At 41.8% G+C, this 26,571-nt stretch overlaps 1 protein-coding gene across 1 annotated transcript in view; it reads left to right on the plus strand.

The window, feature by feature from the left end:
• Nucleotides 1-19,588, plus strand: part of kdm2ab (lysine (K)-specific demethylase 2Ab) — a 31,040-nt gene extending 11,452 nt beyond the window's left edge. Inside the window, exons 4-23 of the mRNA XM_061930019.2 lie at nucleotides 929-1,007; nucleotides 1,123-1,169; nucleotides 1,931-2,109; nucleotides 2,184-2,290; nucleotides 2,393-2,486; nucleotides 3,441-3,594; nucleotides 3,671-3,786; nucleotides 3,868-3,994; nucleotides 4,067-4,359; nucleotides 4,428-4,505; nucleotides 6,828-7,109; nucleotides 7,193-7,321; nucleotides 7,408-7,494; nucleotides 10,733-10,957; nucleotides 11,029-11,058; nucleotides 11,137-12,053; nucleotides 12,128-12,291; nucleotides 12,384-12,530; nucleotides 15,838-16,053; nucleotides 18,597-19,588. Coding sequence (XP_061786003.1) covers nucleotides 929-1,007; nucleotides 1,123-1,169; nucleotides 1,931-2,109; nucleotides 2,184-2,290; nucleotides 2,393-2,486; nucleotides 3,441-3,594; nucleotides 3,671-3,786; nucleotides 3,868-3,994; nucleotides 4,067-4,359; nucleotides 4,428-4,505; nucleotides 6,828-7,109; nucleotides 7,193-7,321; nucleotides 7,408-7,494; nucleotides 10,733-10,957; nucleotides 11,029-11,058; nucleotides 11,137-12,053; nucleotides 12,128-12,291; nucleotides 12,384-12,530; nucleotides 15,838-16,053; nucleotides 18,597-18,778 — 3,653 coding nt within the window. The 3' untranslated portion in view covers nucleotides 18,779-19,588. The remainder of the gene's footprint in view (nucleotides 1-928; nucleotides 1,008-1,122; nucleotides 1,170-1,930; nucleotides 2,110-2,183; nucleotides 2,291-2,392; nucleotides 2,487-3,440; nucleotides 3,595-3,670; nucleotides 3,787-3,867; nucleotides 3,995-4,066; nucleotides 4,360-4,427; nucleotides 4,506-6,827; nucleotides 7,110-7,192; nucleotides 7,322-7,407; nucleotides 7,495-10,732; nucleotides 10,958-11,028; nucleotides 11,059-11,136; nucleotides 12,054-12,127; nucleotides 12,292-12,383; nucleotides 12,531-15,837; nucleotides 16,054-18,596) is intronic.
• The last annotated feature ends 6,983 nt before the right edge of the window (nucleotides 19,589-26,571 follow it).

The following is a 26,571-nucleotide window of genomic DNA, read 5'->3' on the forward strand; positions in this document are numbered from 1 at the left end:
AGAGTCCAGTCCATAGTGGATCTAACATAATAGTGGGAGTCCAGTCCATAGTGGATCTAACATAATAGTGGGAGTCCAGTCCATAGTGGATCTAACATAATAGTGTGAGAGTCCAGTCCATAGTGGATCTAACATAATAGTGGGAGTCCAGTCCATAGTGGATCTAACATAATAGTGAGAGTCCAGTCCATAGTGGATCTAACATAATAGTGAGAGTCCAGTCCATAGTGGATCTAACATAATGGTGAGAGTTTAGTCCATAGTGGATCTAACATAATAGTGGGAGTCCAGTCCATAGTGGATCTAACATAATATTGTGAGAGTCTAGTCCATAGTGGATCCAACATAATAGTGGGAGTCCAGTCCATAGTGGATCCAACATAATAGTGGGAGTCCAGTCCATAGTGGATCTAACATAATAGTGAGAGTTTAGTCCATAGTGGATTTAACATAATAGTGGGAGTCCAGTCCATAGTGGATTTAACATAATAGTGTGAGAGTCCAGTCCACAGTGGATCTAACATAATAGTGTGAGAGTCCAGTCCATAGTGGATCTAGCATAATATTGTGAGAGTCCAGAATGAGAAGGTGTGTCCTAACTGTTGGCCTATACTGTATGTAGTACACAAAATATGTTTGAGACATGTTGCAGTGTTTGGGCTGGAGAATTAGAGAGCGAGATGTGATCAGTTTATGTGCAGGCTAATAAATAATTTATGAAGCTTAACAGTCAACAAAAATGGTCCCACAGAACACACACACATACACACATTATCATTGAATTGGTGTGGGTTTACAAACGGCTCAGTCTAAAAAGGTATTTTGGTAAAAAAAAAAATATATATCTAATGCGGGGTTATTTCAGAGACTGTGTCAATAATGTTTAAAGATGATTGAGACTAATGTTTTGTATATATTTCTACACCAGATTTCACGTTTGAGTACATCCAGAGGGAAGGACTTAGGGAGCCCATCATCTTTGAAAAACCCGAAGGCCTCGGACTGCAGTTAGTACATTTCTTCATCACATCAATTCAAGCGATAGTATTCATTTACAGTAAAAGCTCAGCTTGTCGTTGTCTTGAATGAGATGGTGTCCCCAAACCCTTCACTCTCTTTCAGAATGCCAGACTCTGATTTTAGTGTGAGCGATGTCAAGGTGTTTGTTGGTAAGTTTTGCACCTTCCATTACATATTTAGATAATCAAACATAGTTATGTTGTTGTTTATGAAATATGTATGTTATGAATATTTAAAAAAATGCCTAGTCTTCTGAGTTGAACAACACATGTAACTGTGTGAATAGGGGGCAGATATTATAAGTTTTACTTCTTTCTGCTCCTTTTCACTCATGATTTATTTAAATGTTATGTGTTTTTTTGTTGTTTGAACTTGAATGAATGAATGAAAAAAATCACAAAACAAACATGCAGGACACTTACTAATCAGAATTTCAATCAATCAAAGTGTAGTTATTTAGCCCTTAATGACAAGTGCCTCAAAAGGCTGCACAAACCACGACGACATATTTGGATCTGAACCCAGACTCAACCCAATGGAAACAATGAGAAACCTTGGGAGGGACCCCCCTCCGCCTTAGCGCTCATTGGGTGACCCGTGCAATGGCTGCCGAGTGGGTACGGTTCATAATGTGAGAGTCCAGTCCATAGGGTGGCCAGTAGGGGGGTCCTCTTGCAAGTTGGCAGCAAAGAGACGTCACCAACTGATGCATGGTAGTGGTCCACCCTGAGTCTTGACTTTGAAACAGCTAAGGGGCAGAGTGAAAAGAGAAGCGGCAGGTCAACTAGTCTAAAAAGGGGTCTATTCAAAGGCTTGGGTGTATATTGAGTTGAGAAACCTAAATCCTTTTACTGATTTACCAGCTCAGTTGTTCTCCGCACTAATTGAGCTCCCATTGATTTCATCACAGGGAGTCGACGCATCGTTGACGTGATGGACGTCAACACCCAGAAGGGAATCGAGATGTCGATGGCTCAATGGGGGCGCTATTACGAGACTCCGCCGTCGGAACGAGAGAAGCTTTACAACGTTATCAGCTTGGAGTTCAGCCACACCAGATTGGAGAATTTGGTGCAGCGTCCGGCATCCGTAAGAACGCACACGCTACTCTTCCACCACGTGGTTTAAATGAAGGTTTATAATACACGCATCGCTTAACTCAGGTGGACCTGATTGACTGGGTGGACAACATGTGGCCTCGCCATCTGAAGGAGAGACAGAGGGACTCTACCAATGCAATCATCGACATGCATTATCCCAAAGTACAGAAGTAGGTTCACCCAGCACATCACACATGTACCGCAGTCGCTTAAATGCAATGAAGACTTTGGAACTGATACTTTTTTATCCCATTGTCCATGGCTTGTTGCAGGTACTGTCTAATGAGTGTGCAGGGCTGCTTCACAGATTTCCATATTGACTTTGGAGGCACTTCAGTCTGGTACCACATACTCAGAGGAGGAAAGGTTTGTGCCTTTTTGTTTTTACACCAGACCAGCGTCTAATGTCAGACTACTGAAATCTAGACTCCAAACATCCCAGAACAAGCTAGTCAGGTTACTTCTAGACCTCCACCCCAGATCACACCTCACTCCTACCCACTTCTCCAAAGTGGGCTGGCTCAGGTTGGAGGACAGTAAAACAACTTGCACTGAGCCTAGTCTATAAAATTCACTACACCTCCCTTATATCGAAGTACATGTCAAACTACTTCCAGAACGTAAATGACCGCCATAACCACAACACCAGGGGGAGCACCACAAACCACGTTAAACCCTGATTCCGATCTAACAAAGGTCTTAACTCATTCTCCTTCTATGCCACATCAATATGGAATGCACTCCCAACAGGTGTAAAAGAAAGTGCATCTCTATCCTCCTTCAAAACCTCACTAAAAGAACACCTCCAGGCAACTACAGCCCTAGCCTAACACCCTCCCCCCACCACATCCCACCTCCCCGGATTGTAAATAATCAAATGTATATACTTGTTCTTAATGCTTTCTGAACTCACTATGTTCACTGCTCGCTGTACATATCCTACCAAGTGAGACCTACACTGTTACAATGTCCATTTCTCAGATTATATAATTGTTGATGACTGAAATATGCTGATAGCAACCCAACCTAACCTACTCCCGTCCCAACTCCCTCCACATCCCACCCCCCGGATTTTAAATAATGTAAATAATTCAATGTATATACTCTGATGAATAACTTGTGTGATGACTGTATTATGCTGATAGTATATATTTGTACCATGTATTGATTAACGTGGACCCCGACTTAAACAAGTTGAAAAACGTATTCAGGTGTTACCATTTAGTGGTCAATTGTACGGAATATGTACTGTATTGTGCAATCTACTAATAAAAGTTTCAATCAATCAATCAACCTTTTTTTAACCTGTGACTTCTACAGGTGTTCTGGCTGATTCCACCCAGCCCCCAGAACCTGGAGATGTATGAGAACTGGGTTTTATCAGGAAAACAAGGAGATATCTTCTTGGGTGACAAATGTCATGACTGCCAGAGGATAGAGCTCAAGCAAGGCAACACCTTCATGATTCCCTCAGGTCCGCCACAGACAGAATCACAAAAAATAAGAGTCTAAAAATGTGCGTCAACATGCTGTCACCTTGTTCGTGGCAGGGTGGATCCATGCTGTGTACACGCCCGAGGACACCCTGGTGTTTGGGGGGAATTTCCTCCACAGCTTTAATATTCCCATGCAGCTCAACATCTACAGTATTGAGGATCGCACTCGGGTGAGCAAAGCTTTTACCGTGAATTGAAAAAAAAACCTGAGTGTGCTTTTTCTCTGATTTATTTTGGTCCTCTTCCTTCAGGTCCCAGCAAAGTTTCGTTACCCCTTCTACTATGAGATGTGCTGGTACGCCCTGGAGAGATACCTCTACTGCCTGACAAATGTCTCCCACCTCACTCCTGAGTTCCAAAAATACTCCCTGGGCCTAGGTCAGGGTCTTGTCGGTGCTACACTCGCTTCTCTACTTTGTACTAAGTCAATCTTTATTTGTCTCTGTTCAGGTCTGACACGAGCGGACCTCGATATCGATGACCACACCAGCAACGGTGCCTCCAATGGCGTTGACAGTGAGGTTGAAAGGAAGTCGAAGGAATCTGATAGTGACGATGATAAGAATGCTGATGAAATCGAAAAAGACAAAACAGATCCAGTTGTCAGGCCGCAGTATGCATTGACACCCTTTGAGCTAGAGGGGCTATGTAACCTGTTAGGGAAGCTGGAGGAATTGCCCCCTAACAAAAAGTGCGTCCCCACAGGGATTGAGAATGCCGAAGCTTTACTGGAAGACATGCGGGTGGGTATCATCTCCCTAATCTCTTTACCAGATCTGATTTGTTTTTCTAATTTTGTGTGTATGTGTAGGCTGTTCTGAAGGAGCATGCCACCGATAACCCCAAGATGTCCTACACTGGAGAACCCATTGTCAGGTGGCCCAAAAGAGTAAGTAGAAAGTGGTCCACACTTAGAATCCTTTCATTTTCTCAAAAATCGACAGTGCGCCTTATAACCCGGTGCGCCTAATGTACGGAATCATTCTGGTTGTGCTTACCGACCTCGAAGCTATTTTATTAGGTACATGGTGTAATGATAAGTAGAGATGTCCGATAATATCGGACTGCCGATATTATCGGCCGATAAATGCTTTAAAATGTAATATCGGAAATTATCGGTATCGGTTTCAAAAAGTAAAATTTAATGACTTTCTAAAACGCCGCTGTGTACACGGACGTAGGGAGAAGTACAGAGCGCCAATAAACCTTAAAAGCACTGCCTTTGCGTGTCGGCCCAGTCACATAATATCTGCGGCTTTTCACACACACAAGGGAACGCAAAGCATACTTGGTCAACAGCCATACAGGTCACACTGAGGGTGGCCATATAAACAACTTTAACACTGTTACAAATATGCGCCACACTGTGAACCCACACCAAACAAGAATGACAAACACATTTCGGGAGAACATCCGCACCGTAACACAACATAAACACAACAGAACAAATACCCAGAAAGCCTTGCAGTACTAACTCTTCCCCCACTATTTCCCCCCCCCAACCCCACCCACCTCAACTTCCTCATGCTCTCTCGGGGAGAGAATGTCCCAAATTCCAAGTGGCTGTTTTGAGGCAGGTTAAAAAAAATAATGCACTTAAATATGGCAGTGCCATGTTGGCATTTTTTTCCATAACTTGAGTTGATTTATTTTGGAAAACCTTGTTACATTGTTTAATGCATCCAGCGGGGCATCACAACAAAATTAAGCATAATAATGTGTCCATTCCACGACTGTATATATCGGTATCGGTTGCTATCGGAATCGGTAATTAAGAGTTGGACAATATCGGAATATCGGATATCGTCAAAAAAGCCATTATCGGACATCTCTAATGATAAGTGTGATCTGTAGATGGCAGTCACACATAAGAGATACACGTAGACTGCAATATGACGCCATTAAATAACACCAAAACTTTTAATGTTCCATTGAAAATAAAGAACATTAATACGGCACTCAAAAATCTTTAAAGATATTTTAGTATGACTTTGAAGCCGCACCGCTTGATGGATTGTCGGCCCATTAAGGCTACCGTAGTCGGAGATACAAGTATTACTATGGTGTGTGTAAGGACCGCACAATGGCACCCATTAGCAGACATTATCTGGCATTTTGTTTCACAATATTATGCAAAACCAACTTTTCTTACCTTCTGGTGTGTATTTGAGATCTGCATAAGTCCTGAAAATTTGCGCACATCCGCCACTGTAGTCCGTGCCGACACCGTAGTTGATAAGCTTCTTCTTTTTCACTATCTTCTTGCTATGTGACATTCATTCTCTGCTGTTGCCATTTCTAATATAAAGTAGTGTAAAGTTCTTACTTATATCTCGCTATGGAAGCGTCAAAAACTACCAGTGTAGTGAGTTTACATTATTCACCCACGGAACTTTAGTTATTAGAGAGTTCCGGTCGGACGCTTTTTCACGAGACACATTTCCGGCGTTGTTGTTGCACTATTGAGCCACGGATGAGGAGATGCTGCTCCGTTATTGATTGAAGCAAAGTCTGAATGTCATTAAAACAGTTAGTGACATCTTTTGACACTTCTTCCACTCCCGTCCTTGCACGCTACTTTTTTTATCATAGTTTTTATTTAACCAGGTAAAATCCCATTGAGATCAAATATCTCTTTTCCAAGGGAGACCTGGCCAAGAGGGCAGCAGCAAGGTTACATTAAAAACAGTAAACAACACATAAAACATCAAATTTACAACATTACAACTTGCTCACATAACACATGTGCATACAGACAAGGTAGACTGCAATCCTTTCACAGAAGCTTTAAACTCATTTAATGTGACAAGGGTTTTGAAGTTGTACACCGCTACAACAAAGATGACGGGGAGAAGACGCTGTCGAAGGTGAGCCACGTAAATAAGACCGCCCACAAAACGCCGAATCCTGAAGCGACTTGAAGATGATGTGTAAAACATCATCTATGCAACATTTTGAGCAAAGAACCACCATTACATGTTATGTAGACCACAAGGAAGTATTTTACATTTACAAAAAAAAAAAAAAATATGACCCCTTTAATGCGCCCTATAATCCGGTGCGCCTTTTGTATGAAAAAAAACCTGCTCATCGGCAGTGCGCCTCATTATCCGGTGCGCCCCATAGTCCGGAAAATACGGTAATTTGAAATGTCATGACTTCACTGCAAAGTGTTCCAGTGTCAAATATAAACAACATTCTTGTTTTGCAGCCGTCATGGTACCAACCACCCTCAAGCCCACCACCACCACCACCACCACCACCAGCGCCGCCTTGCCGGCCCCGCCTGGGCCCTCCCCTCTACAAGCCTTTGGGTCAGAGATCCAACAAAAGCTCGTCCATCTCGGCTTTGAGGCGCCGTCGGGTGCGGTGCAAATACTGCTCGGGCTGCTGCAGGAAGGAGTGCGGCGATTGCAATTTCTGTCTGGACATGAGGAAGTTTGGAGGGCCCGGAAGGATGAAGAAGACATGCATCATGAGGCAGTGTCTCATGGTAAGTCACTTTTAGAGGCGGATGCTTTCCTCCATTGTCACGTGGGCCATATTGTTTATCTGAGCATCATTTTGTGTCCATAGCCTGCTTTGCCAAATACTGCCCGATGTGCGGTCTGTAAAAAAGGGGAGGTAGAAGAATCCCACCCAAGTACTCACACGCTCATGGAGTGTTCTGTTTGCTTGCGCATTACTCATCGTCAATGCACAAAGGTAAGTGTGCTTCAAACAAACTCAATCATGTACAAGTGGGTGATTTGTTTTCTGACTGCATTTGCAACATTCAATGCCTCTTTCAGGAGTCCGGTGATGGGAAGATTAATGACGATTTGCCGAGCTGCTGGGAATGTCCTAGATGTAACCAAGGCAAAGATTCCGCATCAGAGGTATGTCCGGTATTGACTTCATTTCTGAGATATATGCAGCGGTTCTTCCCTCAAACTAACGTCAGGTGACACGTGGTGTAAAATCGACATATTATTCCAACACATTTTACTCAGATGACACTGGTTGCATATTACAAACAAACACTATCCATCCATTTTCTACACCACGTATCCTCATTAGAGTCTTGGGTAAGCTGGAGTCTATCCCAGCTGGTTTCAGGCGAGAGGCAAGGTTCACCCTTGCCTGGTCACGAGCCAATTACAGGGCATGTCATACCTGCCAACTACTCCGGTTTTCCCGTAATTAGTATGGTTTTCATCAACCTATTCCGGGTTACAGTTGCAGTGATAAAAAATACGTTTTTTCATTACCGTATTTTCCGCACTATAAGGCGCATCGGATTATAAGGCGCACCTTCAATGAATGGCATATTTCAAAACTTTGTTCATATATAAGGCGCACCGGATTATAAGGCGCACCTATGTCAACAAAACAGTCAGATAGGTCAGTCAAACTTTATTAATAGATAACAAACCAGCGTTCTGACAACTCCGTTCACTCCCAAAATGAATAAACAGCTGATTTACTCGTGTTACGTAAATCAAACGTGCAATCACAATATAGTAACACGTGAAATAGTGCAGAGCAATAACAATATATCAATAACTCAACGTTGCTCAAACGTTAATGTCACACAACACAACACACTAAATAAAAATGTAAAGCTCACTTTATGAAGTTATAGCTCATTCACAAATCCCTCGAATTCTTCTTCTTCAGTGTCCGAATTAAACAGTTGAGCGAATACGGCATCCAACATGGCCGGCTCCGTCTCGTCGAAGTCGTCATTAATGGAGTCAGTGTCGTTGCCGTTTATTAGTTCAGTGACAATTCCTGCCTTCCTGAAAGCTCGGACCACAGATGAGACTGAATCAGCCCAGGCATTTACGATCCACTGGCAGATGTTGGCGTATGTCGTCTGGCGCTGTCTCCCTGTCTTGGTGAACGTCACGTGTGTTCGCCTTCTGTCATCCACTGTTCCCACGCAGTTAGCAGTCTAGCTTCGAATGCCCTGTTGACACCAATATCTAGCGGCTGGAGGTCTTTTGTCAATCCACCCGGAATGACGGCGAGTATTGAATTAAGCGCGTAAGCGTGTCTCTTAATGTGATGTTATGAGCTAGCAAATATAACAACTACACTACCCAGCATGCAACGATAGTGACGAGCATGCGCGGTAGCCCTGAGAAGCGTTGTTGTATGCTGGCAGTTAGAATGTGGTTATGAGCACGCTGTGAGTAAACGTTGAGAACTCAGTTAACACGCCTCGTCTGCATTATTTATAATTAGACAGACAACACACTTAATAGGAGCCATTTTGGGGTCTTTACATAAACACACAAATAGAAATGAAACCTCACATATCCCAGCATGCACCGCGCGCTTCTTCTTCTTCGGGGAAAAAATATGGCGGCTGTTTACCGTAGTTGCGAGACCGAAACTTTATGAAAATTAATATTAATATTAACCCATATATAAAGCGCACCGGATTATAAGGCGCACTGTCAGCTTTTGAGAAAATTTGTGGTTTTTAGGTGCGCCTTATAGTGCGGAAAATACGGGTAATTAAAAATTTTTTTTTTTTTTAAAGTTTTATTCACGAAATCGCGTAACAACAATGACAATCGACACTGCTTCCCGTAACTTCCTATCGAGCCATTCCGAATGCCATGCGGGAGGCTATTTATAGCACCGCTGCCAAGCACGAGGCACCTGTTGCCATTGTTTCCAAACGAGTGAACGATCATGGAATCAGCCGGAGAAAAATCGCAAACGAGTCTTAAACCGAAAAGAAAACTGCAGTCATTCCGTGAAGAATATTCAAAAGCCTATCCGGGAATAATTATCCGTTCCAAAAAGGGTGAAAACTACGCGAATTGCACCTTGTGCAGACAAGATTTTTCGATCGGACACGGAGGAATTAGCGTTGTAAAAGACCACGCTGGGACAAAAAAACACAAGTCTAATGCCGTTGCTAGCGATACAAGTGGAAAACTTTCAACGTTTTTTGGATTTTAGCCACAAAAAGGTAATGACACCAATGTTATCTATTGGAATTGTTTAGTACTGTTATACTGTTAAAAGTGTTTATACTATTTATGCTTTCAAGTCCAAGTTGAAGAAATCTTGTTAAATGTTGACAGCATAACTACCAAAATACAGAAGTATGTCCTTAATATTTTTGCAGTGCTATTTCTGTTGAAAAGTTAAAATTATTACATTAGAGATGTGATGTGCCACTTTTCAAGTGTCTGATGGCTTAAATTAATTTTCATTAATTTTTCATATTTTGAATTCTTTTGAAAGGCTTACAAAAAAACTACATTTGAATTGTAATTCCATGCTATTGACAGGACTATTAATTTTAATGAAGTTAGTTTACCATGTTTACAGTATGATAATTGTGATAGAAATGTGAATTTTAGGCACAGAATATTTTTTACAATTGAACAAGGCAGTAGATTATACAAGCTTGGACAGAAAGTTAATAATGACACCAATTTTTTTTTTAATGGAATTGTTTAGTACTGTTTTACCATTTGTTTACTGTAAAAAGTGTTTATACTGTTTATACTTTCAATTAACAAATTGAAGTCTTGTGAAAGGTTGACAGGATAACTGGCATTAACTGTCAAAATAATTTCAAACTATTGAAGTTAGCTTACAGAATAAACATGTCAATCAACCCATATGATTTTTGCTGTAATATTTTTGTTTTGAAAAGTCACTGTGACTGATAGAAAAGTGATGGTTTTAGCAACATTTTAACCTGTCTGAATGCAATCAATCATTTTGCGTCGGGGGGCTTCGCCCTGGACCCTGGCTACTAGGTTTTTCTGATTTCAAAAGTTGGCAGGTATGGGGCGGTATAGCTCGGTTGGTAGAGCGGCCGTGCCAGCAACTTGAGGGTTCCAGGTTCGATCCCCGCTTCCGCCATCCTAGTCACTGCCATTGTGTCCTTGGGCAAGACACTTTACCCACCTGCTCCCAGTGCCACCCACACTGGTTTAAATGTAACTTAAATATTGTGTTTCACTATGTAAAGCGCTTTGAGTCACTAGAGAAAAGCGCTATATAAATACAATTCACTTCATGTGTCCAAACTTTTGGCGTGTACTGCATTTCTCTCTTAAGACGACCATTGCAGTGACACCATCCACTTCCCCCTGTCCCCAGTCTTTTAGTGATGGGGAGAGTGACTCGTCAGAAGAATCCACGTCGCCGCCACCAGCCAAGCGTTCCTACAGGGAAGGCATCGGCGTAGGCGAAAGGATGGCACGGGGGCGCCGCGGCAGACCCCCGTCACGAACCACAGCTCCACCGCCCTCTCAGAAACTGCTGCTGCAGCATCAACAAAATCGCAGGAGAGCAAGTCTATTGGAGCTTAGGCTCAGGAAGAGAGTAAGGGATTACAACAATGTTTTGTGTCGGATGGGAAAAAAACGTTCTAATTGTTGTTCCTTTTATTACAGCTAAAACTGGAGCGCAGCAAAATTCTTGCAGTAAGTAATTCTGCAAGGAATTTGTATTTAAAGAATGTTATGTACACTATTGTAAATAATATTGCTTTTGACTTGTAGCAGAAACAGTCAATGGAGCGCGCCAAGTTACTATCCCGCATGCGCTCTCCAGTGAGCAGACTCTCTCAGGGAAGAGGTCGGGGCACCTCCTGGCTCGGTGGCTCCTCCAGAGCGACCGGCTCCCTCCGGCTACACTCGTCTCCTGCTCCCACGTTTGAAGACAGGGGAGAGCACCGGCGAGGGAGAGGTGTGAGGCTGCGCGGCGGAGGAGCGGGAAGAGGCGTCACCGGCGGTCGACCCAATCCGAGGTTGGAGGACAGCGAGGACAGCAGCAGCAGCACGGACAGCAGCAGCTCTGACGAGGAGGAGGAGGAGGAGGCGGTGCCAAACGGTAAAGAGAACCAGCCACAGTCGAGACGAGAAGGTGTACCAGCCAAAGACATGGAAGAGGAGGAACTGCGAGAGGAAAAGGGCACGGGGGGCGATGGCGAGCGGGTCACCGATAGCTCGTTCGCCAAAGTAACGCTACAAAGGCCATCCAAGGACAAGCAGCACCTTTCCGCCATTGTTCCCAAACTGGAGGCAATCACCCCGCAGACTGCAGCACACACCCCCAACAGGCCTCTAGTGAGACCGCCCATCAGAAACCCAAACACAAATGGTAAACATTCCAGCATGCAGCAGCCACCAATAACAACGCGCACTTCCCACCACGCGGAGAGCAACACGGCCGCTCAAAGGAAAATGACCAGCAGCACGGCGAAGCTGAGCAACGGCGCCTCCTCGTCTACATCCTCCGAGCTCTCACACCTCCGCACCCCTCTGTCCGCCCTACAGGGCGCAGGGAGTGAAGCAGGCAGGGAAGGCAGCGGGAGTGGGCCGGACTGCGAGAGGGAAGTGTGGGTGTCTGTCTTCCGGTACCTAAGTCGAGCAGAACTTTGTGTATGCATGGCGGTCTGCAAGAACTGGTACAAATGGTAAGAGCTTGACATGACTTCTATTGCATTCCACCTCGGTGTGTTTTGGTCATGCATCTCTTACCCATCTGCAGGTGCCTGGACAAGCGACTTTGGACGCAGATTGACCTGAGCATTAAACGCACCATCACCCCTCAGGCGCTAACAGGCATCATCAAGAGGCAACCTGCTTCGCTCGATCTCTCTTGGACCAACATCTCCAAAAAACAGCTCAGCTGGCTTGTTAGCCGCCTTCCAGGCAAATATAAACACTAACTTTTGTCTTCCATGACCATCAAAATGATTTAACACACACGACCTAATGCTGCATTACTTTGATTTGTTTTATAGGGCTGAAGGATCTGATGCTGGCAGGTTGTACGTGGACGTCGATTTCTGCTCTGTGTTCCTCCGGTTGTCCTCTCCTTCGCTCTCTCGACTTGCGATACGCAGACGGCGTCAAAGATGCTCAGATCAGGGATTTGGTCACTCCTCCAGGTGAGCAAACACATTGTTATATTATTACCTTTGACAGGAGGGTATGTGATTGTTTGTCTGTCTGTCAGTTAGCAATAGAGTGATTACGATGTACTTATTCGATACACGATAAAAATAAATTATCCCATGTACTCACTGCTTAATTGAAAACTGTTCAAACTGTCAAGTATTTAAAATCACTATGGCGTCACATTAGTGCCAAAAATCCGAGCGCATAAAAACTGTTATCGCGCGCTGATTCTCCACTTCGTGCGTGCGCGCGACACCCTTTTGCGCCTTTCTGCGCGCTCTCTGTGTACTCCTGGCATCTCTCCTCGCGCTGTCATGTTTCTTTTTGGCACTTTGGGGGCGGGTATGCTTAGACGGCCCCTTCTTTCTGATTAGCTGTGAGCATTTTTCATATGACCAATCATTCTCCAGTGTAGCAACGTTGTAGCCATCTTACCTCGGACAGCTAGCCTCAATCATTACCGGTACATTGATGTCAATGGTACATGTACTAATGAAATTACCATAACTTGCTCGATTTTCGACCAATTTACAAACGGTTTGCCTTGTTACAAATCTTATTACATGTAGATATGACATAGGATGCTGTACCTGTTGAAATTACCTCGTTCGCTTTAAAAAAAAAAGACTTAATTGTTACCTTCCCGGTAAGGTCTATTCAGGTGTACTGGAGAGGAGGCTACGCCGGATAGTCGAACCTCGGATTCAGGAGGAACAGTGTGGTTTTCGTCCTGGTCGTGGAACTGTGGACCAGCTCTATACTCTCGGCAGGGTCCTTGAGGGTGCATGGGAGTTTGCCCAACCAGTCTACATGTGCTTTGTGGACTTGGAGAAGGCATTCGACCGTGTACCCCGGGAAGTCCTGTAGGGAGTGCTCAGAGAGTATGGGGTAACGGACTGTCTTATTGTGGCAGTTCGCTCCCTGTATAATCAGTGTCAGAGCTTGGTCCGCATTACCGGCAGTAAGTCGGACACGTTTCCAGTGAGGGTTGGACTCCGCCAAGGCTGCCCTTTGTCACCGATTCTGTTCATAACCTTTATGGACAGAATTTCTAGGCGCAGCCAGGGCGTTGAGGGGATCTGGTTTGGTGGCTGCAGGATTAGGTCTCTGCTATTTGCAGATGATGTGGTCCTGATGGCTTCCTCCGGCCAAGATCTTCAGCTCTCATTGGATCGGTTCGCAGCCGAGTGTGAAGCGACTGGGATGGGAATCAGCACCTCCAAGTCCGAGTCCATGGTTCTCTCCCGGAAAAGGGTGGAGTGCCATCTCCGGGTTGGGGAGGAGATCTTGCCCCAAGTGGAGGAGTTCAAGTACCTCGGAGTCTTGTTCACGAGTGGGGGAAGAGTGGATGGTGAGATCGACAGGCGGATCGGTGCGGCGTCTTCAGTAATGCGGACGCTGTATCGATCCGTTGTGGTGAAGAAGGAGCTGAGCCGGAAGGCAAAGCTCTCGATTTACCGGTCGATCTACGTTCCCATCCTCACCTATGGTCATGAGCTTTGGGTCATGACCGAAAGGACAAGATCACGGGTACAAGCGGCTGAAATGAGTTTCCTCCGCCGAGTGGCGTGGCTCTCCCTTAGAGATAGGGTGAGAAGCTCTGTCATTCGGGGGGAGCTCAAAGTAAAGCCGCTGCTCCTCCACATCGAGAGGAGCCAGATGAAGTGGTTCGGGCATCTGGTCAGGATGCCACCCGAACGCCTCCCTAGGGAGGTGTTTCGGGCACGTCCGACCGGTAGGAGGCCACGGGGAAGACCCAGGACACGCTGGGAAGACTATCTCTCCCGGCTGGCCTGGGAACGCCTCGGGATCCCCCGGGAGGAGCTGGACGAAGTGGCTGGGGAGAGGGAAGTCTGGGCTTCCCTGCTTAAGCTGCTGCCCCCGCAACCCGACCTCGGATAAGCGGAAGAAGATGGATGGATGGATGGACTTAATTGTGCAACATAGTTGTGTAGGGTCAGTGTTAGTCAGTTCTCTGATTATTTTAAACTGTTTCAGAATACATTATTAAAAGCTATTTTTAACATTTTAAAAACAAAATTCAAAGATTATTTCATTAATTTTATGGCTGAATCAAAAGAAATTCCATAAATTAGAAAACAAATGTTCAAGAAGAAGTGAAAATATAAAATAATGTTAATGGTTGGATGTTATTGCTGGTGGACCAGTTCTGGCTGAAAGATGTGATTATGGTGTTTGTTGTCTTATTATTTATTTGGGTCACATTTTGTATTACCCTGTATTGTGTTTATGTGGTATGAAATAACCTTCATCAGCGCGCGACATTTTTTTATCCACTTCTTCCTCCGTAAATCTTGATACATATTGACGATGACCCGCCCTGCTATACTTCTGATTGGCTCTGAGCATTTTTCAGCATTTTTCGCCTGACCAATCAGAAAGAAGGGGCCGTCTAAGCATACCTGCCCCCAAAGTGCCAAAAAGAAACATGACAGTGCGAGGAAAGATGCCAGGATTACACAGAGAGCGCGCAGAAAGGCGTCGCGCGCGCGCACAGAAAGGCGCCGCGCGCGCAAAAAGGCACCACGCGCGCGCAAAATGGTGTCCCGCGCGCGCACGAAGTGGAGAATCAGCGCGCGATAACAGTTTTTATGCGCTCGGATGTTTGGCACTAATGTGACGCCATAAATCACCACACGATTTAAACTGCAGTACCATCTGCCAAAAGGTAAACTATACAAAAAAATGAAATAACCCGCCTCCGGTCCGTGGGACAAATTTTCAAGCATTTACAAAAAGGTTTGGGACCACTGTCTTAAAGCACCTCTTCCTGAGGGTGTTTCAGTGTTATAACTTCACCTTTATCTTTACTTTTTACACCAAAATGCGTCCCTTTTCTGTCTACACACTGTGTCTGCTTGTAAGTACTCTGTGTGTGTGTGTGTGTGTGTGTGTGTGTGTGTGTGTGTGTGTGTGTGTGTGTGTGTGTGTGTGTGTGTGTGTGTGTGTGTGTGTGTGTGTGTGTGTGTGTGTGTGTGTGTGTGTGTGTGTGTGTGTGTGTGTGTGTGTGTGTGTGCGACGGCGAACATGCTCCTCTGCTCGTAAAACAAGTAATGTCACCACGTGATTCGTTAGTACCGCGGTATTATACTAGTATACCGTACAACCTTAGTACCACGTTATTTTATTAGTACCAGTATACCGCACAACCCTGCCACGCAAACAGCAACTAATTTAAGATTGAAGGTGTACATACCTTTTTTTGTTTAGTGCCCAAAAGATGTGATTGACTTGTTTCTTTTGTAATCCTTCCGACCTGCGCTGTGTGTTGTCAAGGTTGTGACAACCGCAGTCAGTTCCGCACCATGCAGTGTCTTCGACTGGCGGGCTTGGACATCAGCGACTCCACGCTCCGCCTGGTGATCCGCCACATGCCCCACTTGACCAGGCTGGACATATCCCACTGCAACAGCCTCACAGACCACTCCATCAACCTGCTGACGGCGGTGGGCTCCTCCACGCGGAACACATTAACCGAACTCCACTTGGGAGGTGAGACATGATTGTTTCCTTTTTCAGATTGTAGGGGTGTAGCGGTACACAAAAATTTGGGTTCGGTACGTACCTCGGTTTCGAAGTCATGGTTCGGTTTATTTTTGGTACAGTAAGAAAACAACAAAATATAAATTTTTTGGTTATTTATTTACCAAATTTGTAAACAATGGCTTTATCCTTTTAACATTGGGAACACTATAATAATTCTGCCCACGTTAGTCAACATTAAACTGCCTCAAGTTGTTGCTCAGATGAAATAAAATGACAAAACTTTTCTTCTACACATAAAAAGTGCAACATTAAACAGTTTCAAGTCAACTCATCATGCTTAATTTATTACAGCATTTGGTAAGCCTGTAGTTGATTTTTTTTTATTATGTAAATGTTATATTTTTATCAACATGTGATAGCAGGGACCCTGCCATTCAAAACTAGGCTGCTCCATTACTAATGATTAATGTAACTACTGTATTTTTCGGACTATAAGTCGCAGTTTTTTTCATAGTTTGGCCGGGGGTGCGACTTATACTCAGGAGCGACTTATGTGTGAAATTATTAACACATTACCGTAAAATATCAAATAATATTGATCTCATTCACGTAAGAGACTAGACGTATAAGATTTCATGGGATTTAGCGATTAGGAGTGACAGATTGTTTGGTAAACGTATAGCATGTTCTATATGTTATAGTTATTTGAATGACTCTTACCATAATATGTTACGTTAACATACCAGTTGGTTATTTATGCCTCATATAACGTACACTTATTCAGCCTGTTGTTCACTATTCTTTATTTATTTAAAATTGCCTTTCAAATGTCTATTCTTGGTGTTGGCTTTTATCAAATAAATTTCCCCAAAAAATGCGACTTATACTCCAGTGCGACTTATATATGTTTTTTCCTTCTTTATTATGCATTTTCGGCAGGTGCGACTTATACTCCGAAAAATACGGTACAGTAAGAAAACAACAAAATAGAAATTTTTTTGGTTATTTATTTACCAAATATGTAAACAATGGCTTTATCCTTTTAACATTGGGAACACTATAATAATTCTGCCCACCTTAATCAACATTAAACTGCCTCAAGTTGTTGCTCAGATTAAATAAAATGACAAAACTTTTTTTCTACATATAAAAAGTGCAACATTAAACAGTTTCAAGTCAACTCATCATGCTTCATTTATTACAGCATTTGGTAAGCCTGTAGTTGATTTTTTTATTATGGAAATGTTATATTTTTATCAACATGTGATAGCAGGGACCCTGCCATTCAAAACTAGGCTGCTCCATTACTAAGGATTAATGTAACTACTGTATTTTTCGGACTATAAGTCGCAGTTTTTTTCATAGTTTGGCCGGGGGTGCGACTTATACTCAGGAGCGACTTATGTGTGAAATTATTAACACATTACCGTAAAATATCAAATAATATTTAGCTCATTCACGTAAGAGACTAGACGTATAAGATTTCATGGGATTTAGTGATTAGGAGTGACAGATTGTTTGGTAAACGTATAGCATGTTCTATATGTTATAGTTATTTAAATGACTCTTACCATATTATGTTACGTTAACATACCAGTTGGTTATTTATGCCTCATATAACGTACACTTATTCAGCTTGTTGTTCACTATTCTTTATTTATTTTAAATTGCCTTTCAAATGTCTATTCTTGGTGTTGGCTTTTATCAAATACATTTCCCCCAAAAATGAGACTTATACTCCAGTGCGACTTATATATGTTTTTTTCCTTCTTTATTATGCATTTTCGGCAGGTGCGAATTATACTCCGAAAAATACGGTATAGCTGAAAAAATAGTACAATAGCAATAGGAGAGACTATTCATCCCTGAACACCATGGAGTTCATGTAGGCTTAATGATGCACTTACATTATTATATCAACTATCAGAGACAGAAACTCTTCATTTAACATAATGTCCTTGTTTGCTGCTTCAACACAGCTCAATCAATACAGAAAAAGGTCAAGTGAAATAACAGACAGACAGGGCTTTGCTGTCCGTAACACACACACACACTGCAAAATGAGCTAACGTTACGCTAAACGCTAATTAGCCTTCACCTCAAGCCAGGACTGCGAGCGAGCTGAGCTGCCGTTTATGTTTCTAGAAGGTCAACGGGCTCATAGTGATGTTACTAGTAGTTGACAGGGAGGTGTTTATTATCATTTGGGGAGAGTCCGCTGCCTGATGCTTACCTGCTAAACGCTAAGCACTGACTACTGACTACTGCTGATTGGCTGTTACCGCTCCGTGTGTAACCAATCAGATGGTTGTGTGAGTGGGACAATGCTGGGTGCTGTGTAGAGGACTGACAGAGACAGAGGCAGAACACGGAGCAGCTTGTTAAGACTTTAGCTTTTGGCTACTTAATATGTTCGTGTGGAAACTCGTTCGGTACACCTCCGAACCGAACCCAAACCCCCGTACCGAAACGGTTCAATACAAATACACGTACCGTTACACCCCTAGCAGATTGTGATGGTTTTAACTGTGTGTGTGTGTGTGTGTCAGCTTGCAGTAAACTATCAGACACCTGTCTCAAGTATCTCCGACGCCTGTCCTGCATATCGCTGTTGGATCTGCGAGGCTGTAAAGGCGTCTCCCGCAAAGCATGCGAGTCCTTTATCTCCGAGCTGTCCGTCAACACACTCTACTGCCTGTCGGAGGAGAAACTCATTCAGAGGATATCCTAGAGTTAGATTCTAACGTGAGGTATGGACGCTCGTGTGCACCTGCAGAACTAAACTAGTGTTGATGGAAGGGAGCTGTTACCGCGGCAACAGTGCACCTAAAAAGAGACTCAGGACTCCTTTTGGTTTTTGTCTTACTTTTTTGGGGAGGTGGGAGTTTTTTTTTTCACATGTCAGGAGTGGGAGAACATAGTTTGTTCATAAAATGATCTGCTCTGGACTAAACATCCACATTTAATTTTGTTAAATCACTTTTTGCTTCCATTTTTGCTTCATGCACAACGGCTATGGGTCAATTTCCTATTTTCTTAATCAAAAACCTGAAATGGATTGCATTTAGGAGCTACCGGTATACAAGTGTTTAAATATGCATGAACTTGGCTCGTGGGGAGCAGTGTGTTGATGAAGTGCTGGGCCAAGGAGCAGTAGACATGGAGGTGCTACTCTTTCTACACAGACTTCCTTTACATTTACAGTCTCAACACACCATTTTTGATACATGTTTTTTTGGGGTGGGAGGGGGGGGTTCTCATGACCATAACACTTCAATATAGAGTTATATAATTTGTTTTTTTTGAGGAGCAGGGATGTTTGTCTGGAGTCTTTGTCCCCAACGTGGTTCCTGCTATGAACTCTTGACTAGAGACTACTGTTGTGGCCGCCTGACTACAAATACAGTAAATCTTTCCCCTCTTTTAGGTGTTGGAAAAACGGGACTCCTGTAGCGTTGTAATTATTTTCAGAAACGTTCTGCTTTTTTACTTTATGTTACATGTGTTATTTTTCAAGAAAAAATAAAACCAAAAATCACAATCTGTTCTTGTTTAAATCGCTATAGTGGTTTGGATGTCGGTTCGCCAGAAACATTTAATTTTACCACTCCAGGCCTGGGCAAGTATTTTGACTCGGTCTGGGGGCCGGCATATCTGTTTTTAGGAACACTAATACAAAACCTCACGAATAATGTCTAATTGAATGCTAAAAACGTTATGACAGACTAGAGCCGGGCGATATGGTCTTTAATTAATATCTGGATATTTTTAGTCCATGTCACGACACACCATATATATGTGGATATTTTGCCTTAGCCTTGAATGAACACTTGATGCATATAATCACAGCAGTATGATGATTCTATGTGTCTACATTAAAACATTCCTCTTCATACTGCATTAATATATGCTACTTTTAAACTTTCATGCAGAGAGGGAAGTCACAACTAAAAGTGTATTTATTAAAGAGTTATTAAGCAGTGGCACAAACATTCATGTCATTTCCAAACAGAAAGTGCAAGATTGTCAGAGACATTTTAAAACAAGCTATTAGTGCACTTTTGTGCATGATGTCACTAAGATGACATATCAAAACAACACTAAATTAAAGTGCACTTTTTGTACAGAACGCCACTACAACAGTTTAAAACAAATAAAGTGCACTTTTGTGCATGATGTCACACAAGATATTTCGATAAGTTTCAAATAAAAATGAGCTGCATAATAGGAAATCAAATAGTGTATCTCCTTCACTATGTGGTAGGTTCCTGCGGACGTTATCCCCTTCTGTTGTTGACTATTTTTTTCATACGGTGTTGATGTGGAAATGGTTGCTTGGGCATTTTGTTGGTGTAGCACCAGCCGAGATGTTGACATGCAGAGTTTCAAGCACTCTTCATTCTTTAGCAGGTGACTTTTCAAATGAAGCTACAAATTAACAGCAATGCTACTTTTTGTAGCAACGCTTTTGCCGCATACTTGACATATTACGGTTGTCTGTTCGACATCTTCCCGCTTGAAGCCAAACCACCGCCAGACGATGGACTCCCTGCTGTTTTTCTTGGGAATTCATTCTTCCTTCATTTGTTACCAGATTAGCACCTTCTTTCTCTCGTATTACCACTCGCACCACACATGCAGCTAAAAGCAACTGCATGAGAACGTTTTCTCGAATATCACGATATAGTCATTTTCTAAATCGCACAGAGACAAACCCGCGATATATCGAGTATATTCTATATATCGCCCAGCCCTATGATAGACCACCTTAAAAAACAGAATGGAATTTAACTTTTTTTTTACTAAATGAGACACCCAGAATGTACATGAAAATAATGTGGGATTTACAATATTAACTATGAAGGATAAAATACTGAATATTGACAACGTATGAACGTCACACCCCCTCTCCATCCACATATTTTAACAATCAAGCGAAACGCAACAAAAATGCAACAAACACAGCGAAATATGAACATGAAGGGTAAAAAAACAAAACACATACAATCTGATAGATCTGATATATTGATATATCACTAAGCTTTAGAACTTTGTTGTAAAAATCTCCTTCCGCGTCTGTCCCTGACACCCACATTTCAGGCTCAGGAAACACTCTGTGGAAACGCTCCCCACCCACACTGCTTGGCGCCTCGTCTGAGCTGCTGTGACTTATATTACCATAGTAACTAATTAGATTACCATAGTAACTAGTATATCATGCAAAAGTGCAGATTCTAACCATTGACAGACTTAGTATAGTTGAAGACTTACGGTCATTAGAAAACATGAGTGCACATCATAATGGCAGCTACACTTTCCATCTTAAACATCTAAAAAATGATTTGGGAATGTCTGGAGGACCAGATTTAAAAGCTTAACGGGCCGCATGTGGCCCGCAGGCCTTCATTTGCCAAGGTCTGTACTACTCCAAAGGACTCCACATGGAAGTCATAATCATTGTTTATTTTGTGAAGTGTCCTCAGACCCAGCAATGCATGCATTTGTTTGTGGTGAGAATGAAGCATTTTTCTAAACATTTGTTGATTGCATTTTTGACACATACAGTCCAGAAATACAATGAGACATGCCAAATGTTATTTTTCTTCCAACAAGTAAACCACAAAAAGTATATATGAAGAAACCTGCATCAGTCAAATAAGTACAGGCAAGAGAATGAAGCATTTTAGCTGCAAACAGGTGTGGCCATTACGTGGATGGCGAGCTAGCGGTGGATGGTGGAGGGTGTGTCAGTCCATCGCCAGCCAGGCATTAAAAAAATAGACCTAAAAATGATCGATCATCAATATTCACCAAGACGTCACTTTGGTCACTTGATTGACATTCACCGCACCTGAGTGCGTAAATGTGTTCCTGTATAGTATTTCTCCAGCAATGGTCATATGGAGACATAAATGATGCTATTTGGAGAGGTCATCATTGAGGTGGACATCACTGAAGGCCTAGGTGGGAAACGCACGGCCCGCCATGCCTCAAAGGGAGGTGTGTGTAAGCGATTTCACCTTTAAATTTAAGTTGTATTGTCACCTGTAATCGGATTAAATTAGCATGTGTGAGGTATTGGCAGTAGAATGTCGTTTTTTTACAAGGTGACTTTATTCTTTTCAACGTAAAATAGCCGTCGTTCACTAACCGGAAGTAGCATCATCGAAATCAAAGCTGCGCGGAAAGGCGTCGAAGAAATGTAGTAAAGTGTTAGAACAATTATGTATAAGTTATCACCGTACTTGCCAACCCTCCCGAATTTTCCGGGAGACTCCCGAAATTCAACGCCTCTCCCGAAAACCTCCCGGGACAAATATTCTCCCGAAAATCTCCCGATTTTCAGCCGGAGCTGGAGGCCACGCCCCCTCCAGCTCCATGCGACCTGAGTGAGGACAGCCTTTTTTCATGACGGGAGGACAATAGGGTGACAAGAACTAAATCATCCAGACTACAGATCAACTGTATTATTATGTTTATCTTACCTAAAAATAAATATATATATTAATTAAAAAAACAACATTTTTTACTATATTTTGCTAAAAACATCAAAATTAATTATATTTTTATTTGTATTTTTTCTGACTCCTTATTACACTCAGCCATAGAATTATACATTAAAATAAACATTTGAAATAATTAATTTTAAATGATCATAATAATTCATTTAAAATGACCATATTTAATTATTAAAATAATTGCTTGTTTATCAACAACTTTAACATTTTATTCATTACATTTTGAAGCTCTCAGAAGCCAAGTTATGTTATATTCCTTAATATTTATTTATGCAAGTTTGAAGTATCAATGATCTAAACACAGTTTTGTTTGCATATTTTCAGGATGTATATATATATATATATATATATATACATATATATATATATATATATATACATATATATATATATATATACATATATATATATAATGAAATACTTGACTTGGTGAATTCTAGCTGTCAATATACTCCTCCCCTCTTAACCACGCCCCCAGCCACGCCCCCCCCCCCCACCTCCCGAAATTGGAGGTCTCAAGGTTGGCAAGTATGGTTATCACACAACTCTTATGCTTAAAGGCCGTTGCCATAGTTATTATCTATTGTGCTCAAGTTGTACCTTTCTATCTGTGCAAAGGCACACAACTTATCTTCCACTGCAAGTTGTCTCGCAGCAGCAGTTTCTGTCTTCCAGCCCGCTACGGACACGGACTTCAAGTACCTCAACGAAGATAAGACGACAACACGCAGACAAAGCAGAGCCAGGGCGAAATCTCAAGCTCAAGCACAGTAAGGACAGTGTAAACCCAATTTTACTTCTGCAGAAGAGAGCCCTAAGAATCATTACTGGAACCCACAAACCCAATATTCAAACAGTTAAACTTGGTGAAATGTATATACATTCACTGTACAAACGTACATGTACACATACTGTATATATACATTCACTGTACAAACATACATATACACATACATGTACATATACATTCACTGTACAAACATACATATACACATACTGTACATATTGCTCTATGTTGTTGTTGTTGTTATTGTTGTGTTTGCTGTCTTATCCCCCTCTTGTCCCCACAATTTCCCCCTCTGTCTTCCTTTTTTATCTCTTTCTATCCCCTCCTGCTCCGGCCCGGCTGCACCAAATGATAATATAAATACATTTAATAAAGTCAAATACAAATAAGGCAACAAGAGAAGTATCCTACACTTCTCTTCTGTAAAGTCAATCTGAACAGCCGATATGGGCATCTACCCTCTACATCAAAAATATGATTTGCCTGAAAAGCTGGACAGGACAAAAAAAAAAACTTTATACCAACCAAAATTTAAAACATATTTGCTAAAAGAGAACGAGATTATAGTCTAAAAGGAACTGAGCTGTTAAACAAATCTAGATATAGAACAAGGACAATGGAAATATGCATTTCAATCAAAGTTGTAAGTTTGATTACAACAGTTTGATTAAAAACAATGAAAAATCATGATGATGAAAATATATGATTTACAGTATTTTTTGTTTCCATGTTTAATTATTTGTTTGTTATGAATACAGAAAAATGCCTAACTGCTCTCCTGAGTTGGACAACAACTCTTGTAATTGTGTGAATATGCATGGGGCAGACATTATACATTTTTACTTCTTTCTGCTCTTGTTCGTTCCATCCATCCATCTATTTTCTACCGCTGGTCCCGTTCATGTTTATTAATGATTTATTTCATTGTTAATTGTTTTATGACCTTGAATGAACGGAATTAAAGAATATAGAAACCTTATACTATGATATGCGGGCATGAAAAACAAATAAACATTATTTTCAATTCATCGCAATATTTAATTAATTATCAGTAAATCATTATTCCATTTTCTTTGCAAAAATATAATAAAAACATGAACTGATATCATCAATATTAGCATGTATTTATATTTTAATATTTATAATTTCTATAAAATGACATTGACTTCAAATAGAAATGCAACAAAGCACTAACTTAGACACAAAAGCATTATCATCATTAACCAGTGAAATTAACACTAAATGTGATGACCTTTTCTGAAATGAGATCGTTTTTGAGCTATAGATTATTTTACAAATTCATCTGAGGTCAAACATCCTAGTTTTGGCTTAAAATACCACAGAAATCATCTCAGTCCTTTTTAATTTATGTTGGAGTGTTCTGTAAAATAGTAATTTATAATAAAAAAAAAAATCAGTTTCTTAAATGTATCTGATATCATTTCTGTGATGTTAAAAAAATGGCCACTAGATGGCAGAATTGCATAATAAGTGATGTAAAAAAAGATGAATGCTGGATTGTGCTGTTAAATTTTTAATTCAAAGTTATTTTACGGGTAATGTATCATCATTTTGCTGAAATCATTTCAGTAATGTTAAAATGTGCCACTAGATGGCATCATTGCATGAAAAGTGTGGCATACGAGAACTAAAAGTACCACTGTCTGGGTCACTATAGGCCCTGTTCTTCATGCACATGCAGGCCTCCGTCCGTCCAAATTGTTCTAGTGTGTGAGTGTGAATGTTGTCTATCTGTGTTGGCCCTGTGATGAGGTGGAGACTTGTCCAGGGTCTACCCCGCCTTCCGCCCGAATGGGTTAGGGTTAGGTTTAACCTTAAACCCTAACCCTATATATATATATATATACATATACATATACACCATGTACATGTACATATATATGTACTTACTCCATAGCCTAGTGGTTAGAGTGTCCACCCTGAGGTCGGTAGGTTGTGAGTTCATACCAAAGACTAAAAAAATGGGAGCCATTACCTCCCTGCTTGGCACTCAGCATCAAGGGTTGGAATTGGGGGTTAAGTCACCAAAAATTATTCCCGGGCACATCATCATTGGTACTTTAACTTTTTATATACATATTTATGTATATAATGTGTGAGTATGTTACTTTACATGCAGTCAGCTTTAGGCCTCCGGCCAAATTGTTTTAGCTCAATGCAGCGCCAAGTGAAAAAGTTTGAACACCCCTGTTGGCAATTGTTGCATCTGACCAGTCTTCCTCTCAGGAAATCAAAGTCACTGGTCAATCCCAAGTTCTTTCAGATGACATATATGTTGAGCAAGAAGGACCATCAAGACAGAATAGGAATATTATCAAGTTTTACTAAAGCTTTAGGAGACCAGTCCTACAGTCCGTTAATAGTGGCATCTAGAAGCGGTCTGAAAATCAAACGGAAAGAGACAACTTATTGAATACGAAAACTGCCCCCACCCTGTCCGGAAAGGAATACAGCCTCATTGTTCTAATACTGATAAGATAAGAAGGGAGTACTCCAACTCCCACATTCCAACACTTCAAGGTAAAACACAGAGTTTACTTGCGGACATAAGATACAAGAACAAAGTGTACACATGGAAAATATTAGCTACTTTAAACATGACTATGAATAAAGAAAGAACTCTTAAAAATATATGCATTCTCCACACCATCCTTAGAGCTGGTGTGCTCAAATGTTGGCTCCGCCTGACATAATGAAGAATTATGTTAGCCAGGTCAACCTAGTTCATTTCTTCAATCCCACTTCCCCGCCATGTTTGTTGTTGTTGTTGTGGTCATTATTCTGGGACAGAGTGAGCAAATGAGCCCTACAGCTACAATCTTTGTCAGGCAATGAGGTGGAAGAAGTCTCTGACTCTATTTCTATTTCCCACAGCAGCCTCACATTTTCACATCTGAGTAAAGAACTCTATGTTAGATGTGATTTTCTGGGGCATCTCAAATATAAAGTGAAGGTGTGCCAGGCAGATGACACCCAGCTGGGTGTGGCACAAGGAGCTGATTGGTTGATACTTTCATGATTTCATTTGTCCTAGTTTTAAGAAGAACTCTTAAGTGCTAGAAGAGATTGTTAGCATCCTAACATTATAGTGCTCACTTTTTGAGCTAATTTTGCAACTTTTTCACCTGGAATCATATACAGTGGGGCAAAAAAGTATTTAGTCAGCCACCAATTGTGCAAGTTCTCCCACTTAAAATG

This window comes from Nerophis lumbriciformis, linkage group LG36 (assembly GCF_033978685.3).
Source record: "Nerophis lumbriciformis linkage group LG36, RoL_Nlum_v2.1, whole genome shotgun sequence".
Lineage (NCBI taxonomy): Eukaryota > Metazoa > Chordata > Actinopteri > Syngnathiformes > Syngnathidae > Nerophis > Nerophis lumbriciformis.